At 44.2% G+C, this 20,878-nt stretch overlaps 1 protein-coding gene across 1 annotated transcript in view; it reads left to right on the top strand.

The window, feature by feature from the left end:
* The window catches only part of TRIM71 (tripartite motif containing 71), a 63,789-nt gene that overhangs the window by 34,590 nt on the left and 8,321 nt on the right, over positions 1-20,878 (top strand). The window contains exon 2 of the mRNA XM_072726346.1: positions 12,965-13,132. Within this exon, the coding sequence (XP_072582447.1) occupies positions 12,965-13,132 (168 nt within the window). The remainder of the gene's footprint in view (positions 1-12,964; positions 13,133-20,878) is intronic.

Genomic DNA, 20,878 nt, shown 5'->3' with positions numbered 1-20,878 from the left:
AGGCAGATGCTCAACCACTGAGCCACCCAGGCGTCCCATGTAAAGGGTTTAAAAAGTAAATCCAGGGCAGCCCAGGTGGCTCATCGGTTTAGCGCCATAGTCAGCCCAGGGCCTGATTCTGGAGACCCGGGATTGAGTCCCACGTCAGGCTCTTTGCATGGAGCCTGCTTCTCTCTCCCCCACCCCTCTCTCAAATGAATGAATGAATGAATGAATGAAATCCATTCCTGACACAACTCAGGTCTTCTCATGTGCCCTCCCCCTCTGCTGTGGCACTAGATAACTGTCTTAAGCCCCCTTTTGCTCTCCTGCTTTTACTCAGAGGAAGCTGTTGAGAAAGGTTCCTGTGGTGTGCTGGTGGGGGAAGGAGGAGGTGCCATGAATACTGTCTGGCTGTTTTTCATATTGAATGCCTGTCTTTTTTTTTTCTTTTTTAAGATTTATTTATTGATCCATGAGAGACACAGAGAGGGAGGCAGAGACACAGGCAGAGGGAGAAGCAGGGTCCATGCAGGGAGCCCAGGATCACGCCTTAAGTGGAAGACAGACGCTCAACTGTTGAGCCACCCAGGCAATCCTGAATTCCTGTCTTGATGGGGACCATGTGAAGAAGGGTGCTGCCAAGGAGCCTGTGCTTGGCAGGCATGTGCACCACAGCCTCCTGTTGGGGAGTGGGCACTTACTGAAAGGCAGAGAACTTACAGGCTATCCACTGCTTTCTTGATTGGTCTCTTTCCCAGTTTGTTTTTTTTATTTCTTAAGATTTTGTTTACCCATTTTTAGGGGGGGAGGGGGAGGGGAAGAGGGAGGGGGAGAACCTTAAGCAGATGCCCCGTGGAAGGCAGAGCCTGGAACACAGGGCTTGATCCTACATTTTGGAGAGCATGACTTGAGCCAAAACCAAGAGACTGGGCCACCCAATACCTGGCTGCAAACAAGTCCAGATTACGATTTCTACAGCAATTAAATACTTGGTTGAGGGACTCAACCGTGGAGCCTGCTTCTCCCTCTGCCTGTGTCTCTGAGAGATACGCAGAAAGAGAGAGGCAGAGACACAGGCAGAGTTGGAGAAGCAGGCTCCACGCAGGAAGCCGATGTGGGACTTGATCCCGGGACTCCAGGATCATGCCCTGAGCCACAAGGCAGACGCTCACCCAGGAGCCATCCAGGAGTCCCCAAAAATAAAATCTTTAAAAAAATATAAATACTTGGTTGACTTCTGGATTTGGAGGCATTGCTTATCAGGAAACTGCCCTTAAAATTGTCAATGGATGTGACCTCGAACCTTGGGCCATTAGGAAAGCTAGAGTTGGACCTTTTTAACCCAGGTCGGAGTAATAAATGTAGGAGTCCAGGTACTCAGGAATATAATACTTGCTGGAATGGGAAAAGAAAGGAAAGTGTACATTTTGTTGGGAGGAGAAAATATGGCTAGTAATATTTAAAAACCCTTTTTGTTATTACCTGAGTCTTTGTTTTGACTGTCCCTCACTGGGACACTCTTCTCCAGGTGATGAGTGCGCTTTCTTGCTTAAAATTCACCTGTCTGTGATCTGAGCCACAGAGGCAATTGAAACCCCTTTTGCTAGTTTAGGGAGTGAAAAGGTTTCAGGTGTACAATGTTACCCGCTGTTTAAGAGGTGAGGACTGAGTTACATGGCCACCTACTGAGTCTGGCCATTTTATTAAGTCAGCCCGCAGCACCACCTACTCTGGTCCAGAACACAACAGATTAAAACTCTGCCTTTTGTGACCTTGGAGGCAACAGGAAAGCTGTGCATCTATGTCAAAATCTATCTTTTCATGTCTGGTTTAAAAATCTGTAATTTACGTGGGCAATGATCTCAGTGTTGGAACAAATCTCTTTTATTTGCTGCTGGAAGCTGCCTGGGCCACTCATTAGTACATCAGAGGTCAGATGCATGCCGGGGCGGCAGCTGGGACACTGATGATTTCATACGGCTTTGTATGAGTGCCGATGGCCTGTGGCGCTGTAAATCGGGCTCAGAGTTCTAATTTTTTCAAAACCTCACGGGAGTTAGGTTGGAACACTTGCTTCTTGTGAGATAGAACTTAAGATAATATTTATAGTGGAGGGCAAAGGAAAAATAATAACTAATGGGAACATTGTGGAAAGAATGGTAGTAACCTATTAAAGTAAATTATGTGGGGCTGGCAGAGCAACTCCTTCATGAGCTCCATGAGTATTTGTCAGGTCCGTAGCTAGGATGAGTGCCTCACCACTGAGTCAGGGCTCCAAATCCCCCCACATCATGGCCACACTAGGTCATTGGTGGGAGGGTTTCTCCCCTCACTTTTTTTTGAGGCATAATTTACATAAAATAAACATAATTGTACATTTTGAATTTTGACAATTATATACTTCTGTAACACCCCTTTTGTCAGCTTCTCTTCTGGTATTCTCACCTTAGTTTTGCCTTCGTTGTAAGTGAAATCATGCAGTATATTTTAATTTTTTAAACAATAGTTTTTATTAAAGTCTTAGAAATATTCACATTTTATAACTTAATAAAAACTGAAATTCTCTGTATCATACTTTCTTAATACCTAGTTTGTCCCTTTAAAAAATGATGTTTTTTTATATTTTAAGTTTTTATTTTAATTCCAGTTAGTTAACATAAAGTGTTTATTTTCAAGTGTACAATGCAGTGATTCAACACTTCCATACATGACTTGGTGCTCATCACAGCAAGTGTACTCCTTAAATAGTATATTTTTTTATTTTGGCTTTTTCCAGCAATTATAATCCTTTCAAATAAATGAGTCTGAAAAATTGTGCAGATATTACCATAGTCCGTTTCTCTGATATGGAAGTTTTGTTTCTGCCTTTGAAGTGGAAGAATTTTTAAATAACCCCAGTTTTATTTAAGTCAACAAGTTTATTAAAAACTGTTTGGTAGGCAGTAGTCCAAAACACAAGTCTCGGGCACCTGGGTGGCTCAGCGCCCAACTCTTGATTTCAGCTCAGGTCATGATCTTAGGGTTTGTTAGGTCTGTGCTGGGCATGGAGCTTGCTTAAGATACTCTCCTTCTCCCTCTACCCCTCCCCTCCTCTAAAAAAATAAAAACACAATTCTGGCATGTTCTTGGCATGTTCTTCTCCCCACCCCCACCCCCCTTCATACTTGGATAGAGAGCACTAGTGGGGCCTGGAGGGGCAGAGGGAGAGGAAGGAGAAGCTGATTCTTCAATGAGCGGGGGAGCCTGATGCCTGGCTCGATTCCAAGACTTCAGGATCATGATCGAACCAAAGGCAGATGCTTCACTAGCTGAGCCACCCAGGCACCCCACAGTTCTGGCATGTTCTAAAATGTCCCTTGGTGTCATGTAATATAACTTGATCTGTTGAAGGAGCCCCAAGCACAAGTGGGTCACTTGCAAGTGACAAGAATATACTCCTTGACTGTGGGCCTTTGTTAAAGCCTTCAGGGAGTATGAGAGGAACTCCAGGCCATGCGCTGTAAACTCTGCTGGTCTTGGTGTGGCTATGGTCAACAGGGAATGTGCCTTAGGCTGCATAGGTTGGGCAAAGATAACAAGGCTCCAGCCTGAAAACCAGAGTCTGACCAGGAGACTAATGAATAAATAGTCCAGTAATCAAGGGAGCTCTCACAGGTTGGGTTCCCTAGGGGCAGACGCTGGATAATGAGTTTATCAGCAGCTGTGAGAGGCAGGAGGAAGCAGGATGGAAGCAGGCCTACCAAGGGCGGGACTGTCATGCCCTCGCTGCCACCTGCGCCACCTGCTGCAAAGCCTGACTGAAATAGGAGGGATAGAGAGCTGTTAGTATAGGGAGGATGTTTCAGGTAACAGAAACCGTTTGAAAGAGGCTTAGTTGCTCACCCCCAGAGTTGCTATGTATATTGTCTCACACATAGTGTTTTGTGACATCATGATTAATACCTTTAAAAAATTAGAGGTGTGGAGACACGTGGGTGGCTCAGTAGTAGAGCGTCTGCCTTAGGCCCAGGGTGTGATCCCGGGGTCCTGGGATGGAGTCCCATGTTGGGCTCCCCACAGGGAGCCTGCTTCTCCCTCTGCCTGTGTCTCTACCTTCTCGGTCTCTCATGAATAAATAAATAAAATCTCTAAAAAATAAAATTAGGGACACCTGGCTGGCTCAGTCAATGGAGCATGCGACTCTTGATCTCGAGATTGTGTTTGAGCCCCACATTGGTGGTAGAGATTATTTAAATCTTTTCTAAAAAGAGAGGGGAAAAAACTAAATGTGTCTTTTTGTGACTTCAAAGGCTCTGAGAACTGCGGACTGTAGCTCAGTGTGGGAGGTATGGACCTTATGAAGGCTGGTTTTCCTCCTTCAAATCCCTGTGCCTCCTTCCCACCTCAGCTCTGCCCTGAGAGCTCACCTGGAGGGTTTGCCCAGCCCTGTCAAAACCACAGCTCTCTGAGTAGGGTCCAAAATGTGGCCTGTATCATCATTTTTTGCCTCTGACAAGGCCCCTCCCCCCTTTTAACAATTTTATTTATTTATCCATGGGAGTCAGAGAGAGATAGAGAGAGAGGCAGAGAAGCAGGCTCCACGCAGGGAGCCCGACACGCAGGGAGCCCGACACGCAGGCGGCGCCAAACCGCCGAGCCACTGGGGCTGCCCCTGACAGGCCCTTTCTTGTCACATTTACTGCTGTACCCTCAGCTTCAAATAAGAGGTGGCCGTCATAAGAATTTGTGAATGTATTTTGTCTGTGACTGACCAAACTGGAAGGCGTTGTGTGCTTTGCTGCCCAGGGTGTCATTGTTCTCTGGGGTTTCCATCGTTGAGAACCCTTGATAGAGGAGGGGTTTTCTTCCAGGATGAACTCAAAAAGTCCCTTTCATACTTTTTAATCTAACATTTCTGGGGACCATAAATTGAGGTGTTGTTTTGTTTGTTTGTTTTAATCTGCAGGTGGAATGCCTGGCTGGCTTAGCGGTTAAGCAGGTTAAGTATCTGCCTTCGACTCCGGGCATGATCCTGGAGTCTCGGGATCGAGCCCCGCATCGGGTTCCTTGTATGGAGACTGTTGCTCCCTCTTTCTAGGTCTCTGCCTCTCTCATGAATAAATAAATAAAACATTTTTTAAAAAAAATCCATCTGCACATAAGCCCAGCCAAATTCAAGCACTCAGTTTGAAAGCAGAATTACTCATCTAATTTTCTTTTTATTCGGTTTTTACCTTTATTTTAATTTTAAAGATTTTATTTATTATTGATGAGAAACACACAGAGGCAGAGACATAGGCAGAGGGAGAAGCAGGCTCCCTGCGAGGGACTCCATCCCAATCCTGGATCCTGGGACCTCGCCCAGAGCCAAAGGCGGACGCTCAACCACTGAGCCTCCTAAGTGTCCCTGGTTTTTAGCTTTAAAAAGGTAATGGTTCTGGTTTTGTATATATCAGTATCAAAAGCTGTGTGCTCAGGGAGTGTCCTTCTAGGGAGAAGGGATGGTGTATGTGAGGGCCCTGAGACCAGGGAATAATGTGGCAGTGTTGCTAGGATAGAAAATGGGGACCTGTATACCTGGCTCTGGGGCTTTGGAACTTGGTTCTCACCAGCAGGAAAGCAGGTGATGGGAGGGGGTTGGGAAGGATCTATTAAAGGGTTGGGTAACCTTGTGAGCTGGGCCCTGTTTGGTGGTAGTTTGCTGGTGTTGGAAAGAGGGTTCAGTGTCCATTGGAAGTGTGAAGTTTTCTCCTCAAAAAAAAATAGGGAAGGGAGGGGCACCTGGCTGGGCTCAGAGGAGCATGCAACTTTTGACCTCAGGGTTGTGAGTTCTAGCCCCACCTTGAAGATAAGGTCGGCTTTAAAAGGCGGGTTGGGAACAGAACATCAATATATGGCTTTTGGAGGGTAGCACAGAAACCTTAAGTGAAAAGCACATGGCTTTTCAGGATCTTCAAAGTAATGTCTCTGTTGGCACTAAACCCCAATCTGAAGCTGTTAGAGTTTAATGACATTTCTCTCTCTGTTTTCAACCCTTCTTTTTAAAATTTGCCTTGCCCATGCCAAACCTAAAATTTTGGTCTGGAGCTGAGTAGGTTCCTGTGACCTCAGTTTGGGCTGTTCTTGGACACTCCACTCCACCACCAGGTAGTTCTGACTCTTTCTTAGTTGAGCTTGGGAATGAATCTTGCTCAGCTATTGGCCAGATAGGCAGTCCAAATCCAGATAGACAATACCCTAAGTCCTTGCATTCAGATGTTCCTCGACATGTAAGATTTCTGATTTTAGACAGTTAATATTGTGTACATATATTAAGTAACAATGCCACAAAGTAATGAATATTAGCGTTTCTCATGTGAAGTGCATGAACTCTCACACTAAATGCTATAGGTAAAAGTCATAAATCATTTTCATGCCTGTTTGGGTTTTGCTGCCAAATAGCTTATATAAACACTGGGTTTCCAGAGCCTGTTGATTTGGGAGTTGCAGAAAGGGCATTGTGGGTTTGCATATGGATCCCCAATGTTTGCTTCACATGGTGTTCGAACAATATCCTCTGGGACTGATAAGTGTTGTTTTTATTCTTTTTTTTTTTTTAAGATTTTATTTATTTATTCATGAGAATACACAGAGAGGAGAGAGAGAGGCAGAGACACAAGCAGAGGGAGAAGCAGGCTCCATGCAGGGAGCCTGATGTGGGACTCTATCCCGGGTCTCCAGGATCACGCCCTGGGCTGAAGGCGGCGCCAAAGCGCTGAGCCACCCGGGCTGCCCTGTTGTTTTTATTCTTAACACCTCTTTCCACGTACGTTGCCTGAGACCCTTTCTGCTGTCCACCTCCAAAGACACCCCCAACTAGCAGCCCCACTGTCCCCATGCCCTTGTGTTTGGGAACCATCTCCTTATCAACCACTCAGGATACAAAACACAAGGCTTGCTTTATTGCTGCTCCTCTGAGCTGGTTCTTCTTAGTCTCAGTGTCCACTGAAGCCTTCTAGCCAAGCAGAAATGGACTTTAACTCCCAATCCCAACATTGACCATCTCATTTGGTGTCCCCCTGCTGGCTTTTTGTGTATGTTTGATCCTGTCAGGAACAGAAACTGGGCCTTGACAACCTTCTTTTTTCACCTGTGTGGAGGTTGATGAGATTTAAAGTTAGTAAGTTAGAAAATCTTTGTTATTCACCCTCGCAAGTATATTTTTCTTCTCATACATCAAGTGATGTAGCAATCGTATATATTGCCAAATTGGAATAGAGGTGTATAAAGAACAAGGGTAATGCAACATAGCATTGCTTGTGATTTCTTTTTTTTTTTTTAAATCAGGAAATGGCTATAAAAGTCTTAGCAGGTACGAATTAAGTAAGTTGTGGTATATCCACAGGCAACATACCATGCAGCCATTTATAAAACAGGCAGTTTGACCCAGAACATTCTCCAAGTAAATATAGTTAAGTGAAAAAGGCTGACAAAATATATTCCTATTTGTCTTTTAAAAAATTTACATATGGGCAGCCTGGGTGGTTCAATGGTTTATCACCTGCGTTCAGCCCAGGGTATGATCCTGGAGTCCTGGGATCGAGTCCCACATTGGGCCCCCTGCATGGAGCCTGCTTCTCTCTCTGCCTGTGTCTCTGCCTCTCTCTCTCTCTCTCTCTCTCTCTCTCTCTCTGTCTCTCATGAATAAAGAAAATCTTTTTAAAAATTTACATATGCATAGAATGTAACATTTTTAGATGGTTACATAAAAAAGTAGAAACAATCAAGTGAGAAATTGGGAGATTTTAAAAACTATTTGTAAAAACTATTTGTACTTACATCGTTTTGCACTAAAAATGCATATATGTTCCCTAGTATTTTTTTTTAAAGATTTTATTTTTATGTCATCTCTACACCAATGTGGGGCTAGAACTCCTAATCTGGAGATCAAGGGTTGCATGCCCTACCAATTGAGCCAACCAGGCACCCTCCTAAAACATTTTTTTTAATGCTTCAGTACCCCCCCCCACCCCCCACCCCCCCCACCCCCCCCGCGGCCACATTAACTCATCCTCAGCTATGATTCTGCGATTTGAGGTGGTGGTAGTGATTGTGCATGCAGCTGGTACAGATTCTTTCGTTCCCCTCTTCTACATGGCCCCCAGGTCACAGCTCTGTATCAGCACGTGGCCAGAGATGCAGGGGGGACTCCAGATTTGAACTTGGTTTTGGAGCATTGGCATTCTGTATATTTTCCCTAAATCATGTAAAAGCTGGTTTTGAGGTTATTTAGTAGGCTTAGTTTCAGACTGGCTCGACTCCACTCCTTGAAGTTGGTTTAAATTTTTTTTTTTTTTTTTAAATAGAGAGCGTGCAGGGTGGCATATGCAGGCAAGGCTTTTGGTTGTCACCAGCCATCCTCCAATTCATTTCTGTAGTGGGAGGCTTAGAACCCCCTTGCGTGGGTGGTGACCTCCTTTTGTTCAGGCCTGAGTTTGTGGGAGGCCATATGTCCCCAGTCGTTTTAAGGGATGTGAAAGAAATCTCCAGTGTAAGTGTACAGCAGTTGATACATTTCGGTTTGTTGGGGCATTTCGATGAGGAGTAGCCTCTCCATCCTTTCAGTTTACATTCCTTAGTGATGTGGGTAGTTGTATTTTAAACTGGAAGCTCATTCTTTCAGATGCACGGTGCTCTAATAGGAGTCCCCTGGGTGGGTGTGTGTTTTCTTTGTTTTATCTCAGGTAGTATAAAAAGTAGATTCCAGAAACACATACACAGTCTTGTTCATTAATAAAGCACTTTATTTAGACTCTGGCTAAGGTAAACCTGCCTGCTTGGTATTTTTATTTATTTATTTTTTCTTTAACCTCCCTCCTTCCTCTCCTGCTGGGCCCACATTCCTAGGTCTTTGTCTCTGCCTGGTATTTTAGAAATTATGGGAGAGGAAGGCAGTGGGTGGGGCTTTCTGAAAGCTGGGGGCAGGGAAGAGGGTGGTCACTTGGAAGGTCAGAGGTCAGCCTGCTCCTTTCAGCTGGGGCAGCCAGATTGTCGCCAAGCAAAGGAGGAGGGGGGATGGAGGGGGGAGTGTTGTGCATCTGCCTGGGAAGCCCCAAACAGGCAGCTCCAGGCCCTGGAATTCCTGCCGCCAGAGGACCACTCCTTCCCCCACTTTCCGGAGCCGCAGTTCATGGCTTCTGCCACATTTCTAGCCCTTTGGAGGACATGGGTTCCAGTTTTTTCATTTAAAATAATCTTCCAGGGATCCCTGGGTGGCGCAGCGGTTTAGCCCCTGCCTTTGGCCCAGGGCGCGATCCTGGAGACCCGGGATCGAATCCCACATTGGCCTCCCGGTGCATGGAGCCTGCTTCTCCCTCTGCCTGTGTTTCTGCCCCGCGCCCCCCCCCCCCCCCCCCCCCCGTGTGTGTGACTATCATAAATAAATCAAAATAAAAAAAAAATAATATTCCAGGATGCCTGAGTGGCTCAGTGTATGAGCATCTGCCTTTGGCTCAGGATGTGATCCCGGAGTTCTGGGATCGAGTCCCCGCACGGGAAGCCTGTGTGTGTCTCATGAATAAATAATCTTTAATAAATAAACAAATAATCTTCCAGCTATTTCAGAGAGAATTACACCCATGTGCACCCTTACCTATTATCTGAGTTGTCACAAGGTCTAAAATTGTGGGTTTTTGACCTTAGAAATTGCACGTAGATGATGTGGAGTTTCTAAGTAGAACTTGAAATCTTCCCAAAGGTTTATGCCAACTTTAGCTAGACGGTGTATAAAAATTGGCCATATTTTCAGTTTTAGGGCCTTTTTATTTAAAAAGTTCATCATTTATTCATTATAAGCACTACTGGGACTATGCTGTTTTACTCACCCATAGCTTTTTATTATCAACTATGTGGGTGTCCCCTAGCACCTCTGTGATGACCCTGTTGTCCTCCTGGAACTGCAGAGTACTGGCATCTCCAAAATTACAGTGTGATAATGTTGTAAGTGTTCTAGGCACTTAGAGCTGCATCAATCCTCTGTGAAGTGATGCCAGGCAGGATTGCATCCAGAGGACCCCGCTGCCCACAGGGGAGATATCTGGGCTCTCAGGGATAGGTATTGAGAGGGGCCCAGTGCCAGGGGCTGTGGGTACCCTGTTGCTACCTCTTATGACCAGGATTTCTTTTCTGGCTACTTCCTCTGCAGAATGCTTTAAAACTTAACTATTTGCAAGGTATCTCCTATATACAACATCATCCAGGCTCTGGATTATAAAAACCTAAAACCTGGAAAAATTACCTTTGTCCCTTGTAGTTACACAATTGGTGCCTGGCTTCCTTGCTTAGCCTAGAATTATTTTAAAGCCTTTTGGTTTCAGGTGTTGGGTTCCTGAGAATAGGGTTCCTGGGATTTTATGGATGGAAGTGGTCTCCTGAGGCACCTAGCCAGAACCCTTGTGTTTCATATATGAGACAAACTCAGTCAGGTGATTGGATAGATGGCTTCATGGCCAGATGGTGCCAAGCTGGGGCTAACAGCCTCAGGTTCTTCCCACTCACTGTATAAGTGAGAGTGGTTATGCTTGCACAGATGGAAGCATGAGGTTGAGTTGTTGAAACGGGAGCAGGGGTTGCTTTAGCACCACATTATAAAAAGAGACTAAGAATTTCTCCTAAGCTTTTCCAGTTTAGCATCGAAAGTTAGCTTGAGAATTTTAGCTTTATCAGATTAGAAAGATTAGATCATCTCTAAAAGGTGAACCTATTTTAAAATGCTATTGGTCATGGGGCCCATGGGTGGCTCAGTTGGTTAAGCATACGACTCTTGATTTCAGCTCAGGTCATGATCTCAGGGTCATGGGATCTAGCCCAGCAGCAGGCCGGATCTGGGCTGAGTGTGGGGCTTGCCTAAGATCCTCTCCCTCCCCCAAACACTTGGTCTTGAAGGCAAATTACCATCCCCAAATTTCAGTCTCCCAAGGTTGCTGGGGAAGCACTGCATTGGACAAAGGGTCCGAGTCCAGTCACAAACCTGGCCCCATTTCCCTCCTATAAAACAGGGTCCATAAAACTTTTCCATATCAGAACCATTTCTTAGAAATAGGAACATCATATCCTAAATCTTCCCCCTATTTGTGAATCCAAAAGTTCCAGAGAATTAGACTAACCCATGCAGCATCACTTTGAATGCCCTGAACCCTGAGTGGAGTAGGCCTGCTTTCCTGACTGAGCTCTGAGTTTCTTTTCTTTTTTCTTTTCTTTTCTTTCTTTTTTTAAGATTTTATTTATTTATTCATGACAGACCCAGAGAGAGAGAGAGAGAGAGAGAGAGAGAGGCAGAGACACAGGCAGAGAAGCAGGCTCCCTGCAAGGACCCCGATGTGGGACTCGATCCTGGGCCGAAGGCAGGCACCCAACCCCTGAGCCACCCAGGTGTCCCTGAGTTTATTTTCTAGTGGACACGCTCTCTGCCAATGTGTTGGTTAGTTAATAAGATAATGTAAATGGGGAGCACCTGGGTGACTCAGCTGGTTGGATGTCTGTCTCATCTATCTCTTGGTTTGGGCTCACGTTGTGATCTCACCTCGTTGCAGCTCTGCTCAATGGGGAATCTGCTTGAGATTCTCTCCCCACTCATTTATTTGAGCTAGCATATGCTCTCAAATAAATCTTTAAAATAACCTGGAGAAGAGATGCAACATTCTCACTTCTACCCAGGGCCCTTTCTGTGTGGGTCTTCCTGATGGAAACATTGGAGCCCTCCTTCCCCATCTCTGTGTCCTGTAACACTGTCTGCTCCTGGGCCAGGGTGAGCTCCTCTACTGTGCTACATGGAATCACCTTGCCTCAAGTCTCCCATACAGGACTTATTCCACTTTACTGAGTTAAGGTGCTTAGTGCTCTGGTGAAGAGCTGGTGTCAGGCATGTCTTGGAACCAGCTCTCCACAAGGCTTATGTTGGCCCCCACTTCTGCCCTTGCTTGCTGTGTGGCCCTAAGACGACATGACCTCTTGTCTTCCTCTGGGGATTAAGCATATTCTGTATAGGAAAACTGCCCCTTGGACACCGCTTCTCTGCCTGTTGCATGTTGATTGGCTTTTGCTCACACCCAGGTATACCAGCAGCAAGCCCTGTTCTTGAAAGCAGTCCAGCAAACATTTACAGAGAGTGGTGCTAAGTGCTCTGCTCTGGAGGGATGCAACCAGACTGGCACAGTTTCTGTGCCAAGGAGCTTTCACTCTTGAGAGCTTCTCATTTATCAGCAGGTGGAGGTTGTGCCAACCCTTCTGCCTCCCAGCATGCTGGGCCCCAGGAAATACAGAACATCACATAAAGCGGTCTGTCAGCATGGGCTGCCTCTCAGGGTCAACTCCTTGGAACGACTTGGCAGGAAGAAGAAAGACAAGAAGCTGGCTGACCTTACCACTAGCTTTTTGCCTTCTTTCCAGAAGCTTAAGCCTGTAGCTTGCTTGAGTGCCTGGGAGAACCATGGTTTGCACTTTGCACTAATCTCCTTGATTGGAGGGTGGCTGCAAGCTGTGGTGTGAGGGTGATTAATACTGGCTCCTAACCTCCTTTCACAGAACCAGACACGGGTGGCAAGACAGATTTTTCTGGTGTATTCTTTCATTTGGGCCACCAATCTCAGACCAGGGAAATAAAATCTTAAAACTTTTCTAGGTAATTAATGGGATATATAGGGAAAATCTCTTATGCCAGGAGAATTGTTTTGTTTCCTCTTTGCCTTTGGAGTGTCTCAGTTATAGGTCTGAACGAAACTAGAGTGGATAGAGGAATTGGTTATTTTTTTCTTTGATTTTGGGGCAGAGGGGTTGGGAAGGAGGGCATGCTGTGCTCACATTGAAGTGCTCCCTATTTCTATAGGGGTGTGTTTGTTAAATTGGAAGGAGTTGGCTGAGGCTCTGGAATCCACAGAGCACCCCCATGGCTGGCCGCCCCCCCCCCCCCCCCCCCCGCCCCGTCCCAAATCTCTGATTAATAATGCCTGTCTCCTCTGGTCCGCAGGTGCTGCACCTGTACTGTGACACTTGTTCAGTACCCATCTGTCGTGAGTGCACAATGGGCCGGCATGGGGGCCACAGCTTCATCTACCTCCAGGAGGCGCTGCAGGACTCGCGAGCACTTACCATCCAGTTGCTGGCTGACGCACAGCAGGGCCGCCAGGCAATCCAGGTCAGTGTTTCTCTGCCTTTCATCTGCTTTCCTTGTTCTTTCTTGCACATAAAACCTTTCCCACTCCCTTTCAGATGGCATGTGTAGATTACTGGGCAGGTTCCAGTGTGTGGGGGCCATGGAACAATGAACCAATGAGCTCATGTGACATCCACCCAGCAATAATCCCTTGGGGGCAGGTGGAGGGTTTGCGAAGATGAGAGGGGTGTGGCTGAAGGTGACTAGCCAGTCAGGGCTTGTTGTGGACACTGAGGCTGGGCCCCCACCACGTCATCAGCCTGCTTCTCCTCCAGACCTCTCCCCAAGAGAGGTGGGCATCAGCATACCTCAGCCGGGACTGCAGGAAGACTGGCTACTTAATGCTTTCAAGAGAGATCTCTGCTGCTCAGATTTATTTATTTATAGGTGAGCAATCAGTGAGCAACAGAAGTTTATCTCAAATTCTTTCTAAGTAATAAAGCCACCTCCTGGTAACTGAGACCTTGTGTTTCTGTTGAGTCCCCATCCCTTTTGGGTTAGGTGTAACTTTGGGACATAGCAGAGTTCTTTTACAGTTAAGTGATGGCATGACTAAATTCATTTACAATCTTCTTGTCTGGTCCAGGTGACAGGGTTTTAGAAAAAGAAAAAAAATCATGGGATGTGTTCTTGTCTCCTAGGATAAAGCTTGAAAGCCAGGAAACATTGCTAATCGTTAAAGGAAAAATTGAATGGGAAACTGCTACTGACATTCTGAAGAGTATTTGAATATGTGAATTGTTTAAAAAAATAAGTTTTTTTTTTTTTTTTTTAAATGGTGAAAAATGGATCCTGTGTTCTGTTGAAGGGGCAGATGAATGGTTTTGGGTGTTAGCAAGTTTCTCAGCAACTATCACATTCCTATGCATGATAGTGAAGTAGTCTTTCTGAAGAGTCAGACCATCAGATATTTAAGTCATATAATTAGAGGTTTGAGAATCTGTTTCTGCAGTGACTAATTCTGGCATATTCTTATGCCAGAGTTGTCTGCTTTCTTTTGTATGCCTTCGGAGTGGCTCTTGGTTGCTCTTAAATCATTGCTTGCCAGCATCCCCGCTAGTGCATGGTTCTATTTTATTTCTGTTCTATTTCGGTGAACTTGTCCCCGTGGATGAAATGGTCTGTGGCTTCCCACTACCATTAGGACTCAGTCGATTAATTGCCTTACCCTGCTGGTGTCTCCTGGACTCTGGCTGCTGTCAGTATCACCTGGGTGAGCTTAAAGACCTGCTGTGTCTGAGTTCTGCCACCCAGGTTGTGGTATAATGTTATTAACCCCTTTCTGTCCTTGGAGGTTGAGAACACTCAGGGGTCTCTAAAACGTGTTTGAGAGAATTGCTAGAGGCTTAAGGAGAGATCTGTGGTTAAAATGATGACATCTCAAGGAAGTAGAAATTTCAATTTTCTGTGGAGAGGAAAGAAAGTAGACGTGCAGAAAATTTGTCTGCAGGGCTTATCTTTCTACAGCAAACACAGTCAGTGTTAGCTGAGGGTCTGCCGTATGAGTAGTGAAAAGAACCTTGGGATGAAACTCAAATGTCAGTTGGTACTACTGTGCCTGATGGGGCATTTTGGGTAGAGGAGCCAAGTGGCAGGTGGGATACCTGGGCTGAGGTGGAAGGCTCAGTTTGTATGGCCACATCCAGCTACATCTGCTGAACATCAATTGCATCAGTTATGAATTAACTTCTAGAAGTCCTTGTGTAATTAAGAGTGTGTGGGAGGCAGGGAAGGGTACTCTTTTGTAGCTCTTGGTTATAATTCTTCAGAACCTACACTCGCCCAATGATCTGAAGATTGAGGCATGATTGGCTACCCATTTCTGTCTGGGTGTTCTTATCAGTTTCTCAACGCACTGACCATTCCTAAGATTATCTGGGGGTCCTCTAATGAGGCCTTAGTACCTGTTAAGAAGGAAGTCCTCTTGATGTTGATAGAAAAAACACAGCCTTCTTTCCCTCTGCTTTCACTCTCTGATGCCAGCACATGCCTTTGTGGGGACAGAGAAGTTGAAGTAAAGATTGAGAACAAGTTAGTTTTGCTCAGAAATCCTTACCTGAAGAACCAGTTTGTTCCCATGTGAGCCTTAGAAACAAGCTCTGTCTCCAAAGTCAGAGTGGGTATGACCCACTTTTTATTGTGAGCTAGTGTTTTGCAAATGGATTCCTTCTAGGGGTCAGGATACTCAGTTGTGTGTCTTTGAAACTCATTGAGAATGGAGAGGAGTTTGCATGTGTTAAGTGAATATTTAACTGAGCCTTTGCTTTATTAAGGGATAATACAGTTCTGAAAGGTTGTACAGTTCTGAAAGGTTGTGTAGAGTTATGTCTCAGGGACTCCTCTAAAAGCCATCTAGAAGACACTGGAAAAGACAGCCACCATCTAGTACAGGGCACGCTTTTGTTTATTGATACAAAGAGATAATAAGACTTGTATGTGAATCCACAGGTGTTTTCTCCTTTGGTCACCCAAGGATGACAAATTCTGAGATTTTGAGAGGTTCCCCACAGGGTAAAGAAGTGACCTTGAAACGCCAGGAACAGACAGCTTTGGGTGCATGGTGCTTCAGGCCCTTGATTTTTTGTTTTTCCTTGCAGTTGATTAAAATGTTAATGAGGTAAAGGGCCCAACCATATAATTTTTATGCTGCCATTTATAGCTTTTATATTAAAGAATATATCAGAAGACTGGTTTCTGCAAACTGGGGAAGGAAGGAGGAACACAGGCAATTACAATAAAATTTTGGGGGAGTGATAAGTTATTTTAAAAAAATACATATAATTGGTGCCACACAGCCCTCCTCCACCCTTTAAGTCACTGAATCCATTTAACCAAAATAAAGAATGATTCTGATCACAGGGTAAAAAGAGATTCTGATTTCCTTTTCAAGGAACATTTAAATCGCAAGTTTGAGTCGGAAGTCACTGGTCTAAGAAACTGTCCTCAACCTGTTCATTTACTCTTAATAGTAATACTGAATAATAATAAAAAAATAGTAATACTGAATCAACATATCATTCGGGAGCTTTTAGGTGCTGCTTGTTTGTATTGGCAAATTGGCAGATCCAAGAACTCACACTCAACATATATTTCCATCCATGAAAACCTCACCATAGCCAAGGTTAGGAACATGTCTACTACCTCCAAACGTTTTCTTAAATTCTTAGGATAATCCTTTATTTACCATTTCTGGGTCCCCAAGCAGTGGTTCATCTGTCATAGTTTAGGATTTTGTTCCATTTTAATCAAGTAGGAAATGAATTTAGCCATGAGTAACGGCCTTCACTCTGCTCCCAAATGTGATACCTTTAGTACCCATAGTTTTAATCTCTCTAGTTTAAAAAACTTTGGAGACAGTGATAGTCATTGGAGAGTCCTTCAGCTTTCCCCCACATACCGAGGTGTTAACATTCATCCCTTGGCCACAAATGGCTGATGGAACACAAGATAGCACATCTATATTCTGGACCATTGAAAGGAAACAGGCATTCTCCCACCTTTTATTGAGTATTCCCAGATGGCTTGCACAACACTTATATCCATTGGCCCAAATCCAGTCTTCCACATCAGTTGCAAGGGGGAGTTTTGTTTGTTTTTCCTTCCAAGTTTTTAGGTTCCAGTTTGTTAACATACAGTATAGTACTATTTTCAGGTTTAGGATTCAGTGATTCATCACTTAACGTACAACACCCAGTGCTCACCACAAGTGCTCTCCTTAATCACCCATCTAGCCCATCCTCGTAGCCACCTCCCCTCAGCAACCCTCAGTTTGTTCTCTGTGAGTCTGTTTCTTCGGTGCCTGGATGGCTAAGTTGGTTAGGTATCTGCCTTTGGCTCAGGTCATGATCTCAGGGTCCTGGGGTGCAGCCCTGCATCAGTCTCCCTGATCAGCGGGGTGTCTGATTCTCCTTCTCCCTGTGCTGCTCCCATGCTTATGCTCTGTCTCTTGTGTCAAACAAATAGTAAGTAAATAAATCTTAAAAATCTGTATTGAAAAAAGTATTTTTTGATTTGCCTTTTTCCCCTTTATGTTCATCTGTTTTGTTAAATTCCACATTTAAGTGGAAGTCATACAATATTTGTCTTTCTTTGACTTATTTCACTTAACATGATATACTCTAGCTCCATCTGTATTGTTGAATGTGGCCAGATTTCATTCTTTTTGATAGCTGAGTGATATTCCATGACACACACACACACACACACACACACACCCCTTTTATCCATTCATTAGTTGGTGGACATTTGGGCTCTTTCCATATTTGGCTATTGTTAATGCAGCTATATACCTCAGGGTTCATGTGTACCCTCTGTATTTTTCTGTCTTTTAGGTAAATTCCTAGTATTGGATTATTGGATCATAGGTCAGTTCTATTTTTAACTTTTTAAAAAGTTTTTTTTTAAGATTTTATTTATTTATTCATGAGAGACCCAGAAAGAGAGGCAGAGACCTAGGCAGAGGGAGAAGCAGGCTCCATGCAAGGAGCCTGAGTGGGACTTGATCCTGATCCTAGGATCACACCCTGACCCAAAGGCAGACCACGGAGCCACCCAAGCCCCCCTATTTTTAACTTTTTGAGGAACCTTCATACAGTTTTCCAGAGTGACTACACCAGCTTGCATTCCCACCAACAGTTTAAGAGGGTTCCCCTTCTTTTCTCCACATCTTAACCAGCGTTGTTTTCCTGTGGTATTTATTTTAGCCATTTGCAGGGGAGTTTTTATCCTGTTCATTATAGCCTTAAATAAGATAGACCTTTCTGTTACTTTTCATCTGATATTAGTATAAAGTAAATAGTAATGATAAGGGTGACGAGTCCCTTATTGAACGTAAGTTGTTTACCTGGTTAAAAAAAACTCTTCATGTTAAACAAGAGTGATACTGTACCATTTAGCAAAAAGTTAGGAGTGCTGGGCAGCCCTGGTGGCTCAGCCGTTTAGCGCTGCCTTCAGCCCAGGGTGAGATCCTGGAGACCCAGGATTAAGTTTTGTAAATGAAAATGTAAGTTACTTTTTAGACTTTCTGCACTACTTTGGTTCCCTGACTTTTTTTGTTTGATTACTTGTTGACCACATAACCTGCAGGAACTCCTTGCCATGAGGAATGCGGAGAATGCCTATTTTATATGAATTAATGTAAACCAGCCCAGGAAGTAGATCAAGAAGACATTGTTTTTATTAGAAATTACTTTTACAGATAGGGAAATGGAAGCACAAAATTTAGTTGCTGTGCCTGAGATCCCAGATCTCATTAACTTAACCATAGGCCTTCTCTTTTCATCAGCAAGAATTAAAAGTCCCTGTCTACTGAGCACATTGCAACAGGCATTTTCTGTAAATAATGCCTGGGGTTTGGGTGTCATTCTTTCCATTTTGCAAAACTTTGCTTAAAAGAGGTTAGGTAACTCTCCAGAAGTCACACTAACAATGAGTAGAGGAATTGTGATTTGAATCCAAAACTGATGGTTACCTCTCATTTGGGGTCGCAGTTCCCACTTACCCTCCCTTCTTGTACATTCACACATAAATGTATGCAAAGGTGAAGAAAAATGGTTGAAGAACTTTAATATGCCATGACCTAATTAACGTTTCCCCCATGCTCTCTTAATTAGGATGCTTGGTGGTGGTTGAATGAAAGGAGATGAATAGTCTCAGGTGACTGGGTAGGAGAATATAGATGGATCAGGCTTCAGGTGTCCAGGGACTCAGACCCTGATGCCAGTACTCTGTCACTTAACTCTGCCTCTCTCCATGGTGACCTCATTCTTGCTATTGAACATGATGGGCATACATGGATATCTCTTCAGTCTTGCATTGTTCAAGCAAGCCTTCCTCAGGGAAGGATTTTCCTTTTTCCTCTCCTTTCCTCTTTTGGGGTGGAGGGAGAGGTTGGAACCTCCATTTGTAAAATTTCAGGGAAGGGCTCTTGATTGGCCTGGCATCCTTCATTTCTCCTTGGGCACCGTGCTTGGGTAGCACAGATTGGAGCTTCCTTTGGACCAGATGAAAATGCGTGGACATAATCCCAAAATTAAAGGACACTCGCCAGACCAAATCTGCAGGCAGATATAAGTTCTTAGAAACTTTACACCACCTTCCTTGAGTATCAGTGACCTTTTACAATATATCTGAACTCAGTACAACTTGGGATTTGTATGTTTTCATTTCCTTTAACTAGCTTTTGTTTAGAAAATACTTTCGGGACCTCCAGTCCCTTTCTTCAACCAGGGACATTTATTCATTATTAAATTATAGCTTTCCAATGTACAGTTGACTATGAACTACAGTTCCTAAGTTATGACTACAAGACTCACTATTGTGTATATTTAGCTTGAAAGACTCAGTTCCAGAAAAAAAGCACCCAAATGTAAATTCTCCCAATTACTTCTATTTACTCCTGTAAAAAGAATTGATCCTGGTGAGGGTCTAGAGCTACCTACAACAAAGGAAGCCTGAAAGATGTAGTGTACCTCATAAATGTTTTCAGCATGACTACTCATTTTTATTGCTTTTGAAAACATCTTGTTACTTTCACTTTGAGTCTTCTTGGAAGTACAACATTTTGGCCACTTAACGTAATTAGAGGATTTCCTAAGGTGCACTGATCTGGGGTGGGGGAGATACCCATAATTAGGACCAACAATATAGTTGCTGCCCATGCGAAGAGTGCCTTGATTTTTCATTTACTATATTTCTTTTTTAGATTTTATTTATTCATGAGAGACCCACAGAGCGAGGCAGAGACCTAAGCAGAGGGAGAAGCAGGTGCCATGCAGGGAGTCCAATGCAGGACTTGATCCCAGAACTCCGGGATCACGTCCTGAGCCAAAAGCAGATGCTCAACCGCTGAGCACCCAGGCGTCCCAATTACTGTATTTCTTTATCACACATAAGACACCATTGATTGCAATATGTACATTTATTTTATATACACTTAGCAGAGGGAAAAGCCCATTGACACTTTTAAGATAAATCATAGTTTCAGGGTATTAAGTGTGATAAAATTATATTTTAGTGTGAACTACAGTAGTTTGCATACGTGGTTTTGTGGTCTGTGAGTTTTTGAGTGACATTTGCATTCTGTCATCTTCTATCAGGACATTTTCTTTTCTTTTTCTAAAGATTTTATTTATTTAAGAGAGCATGAGCAGGAGTAGATGCAGAGGGAGAGGGACAAGCAGACTGCCCACTGAGTGGGTAGCTGAATGCATGGCTCCATGCCGGGACCCAAAGAAAATTACCTGAGCTGAAGTCAGATGCTTAACGGACTAAGCCAACCTGTGTGTCCCTATCCGTACTGGTATTCAACACCAGTCATCTGGCCACCGCAGTTTTCACAAGCAGACATCATTCATCACTTTCTATACTCTTCCCTGTGAAACCCAGGTGGCCTCTGCTTCCTCTGTACTCAGTGGCCAGCACTCAGTGCTCAGCTGGCACACAGCATTAACATCTAAAAGATGACTTCTATTTTTTTTCTCAAGCCCCATGCTTATTGGGTGGGTAGTTTTTAAATTTTCTCTCTATTTCAAATTGTGTTTCTGTGTTGAGATTTATCCGGCATTTTTAAGCTGCTGTTGTTTTCCCACCCCACCTACCTCTGGGTTCCCTCAAATGCCCTGTTTAGATAATGGGAACTAGTTAAGCAGGTCCCGGTCTATACATCTTGGAATGCAGTACCTGACTGCGTATGATTTGGAAAAGAAAGCTTTATTTTTTTGTCTCCAC

This window comes from Vulpes vulpes, chromosome 11, assembly GCF_048418805.1.
Source record: "Vulpes vulpes isolate BD-2025 chromosome 11, VulVul3, whole genome shotgun sequence".
NCBI lineage: Eukaryota > Metazoa > Chordata > Mammalia > Carnivora > Canidae > Vulpes > Vulpes vulpes.
The sequence above is the reverse complement of the archived record's forward strand: the minus strand, read 5'-3'. Positions and strand labels throughout refer to the sequence as shown.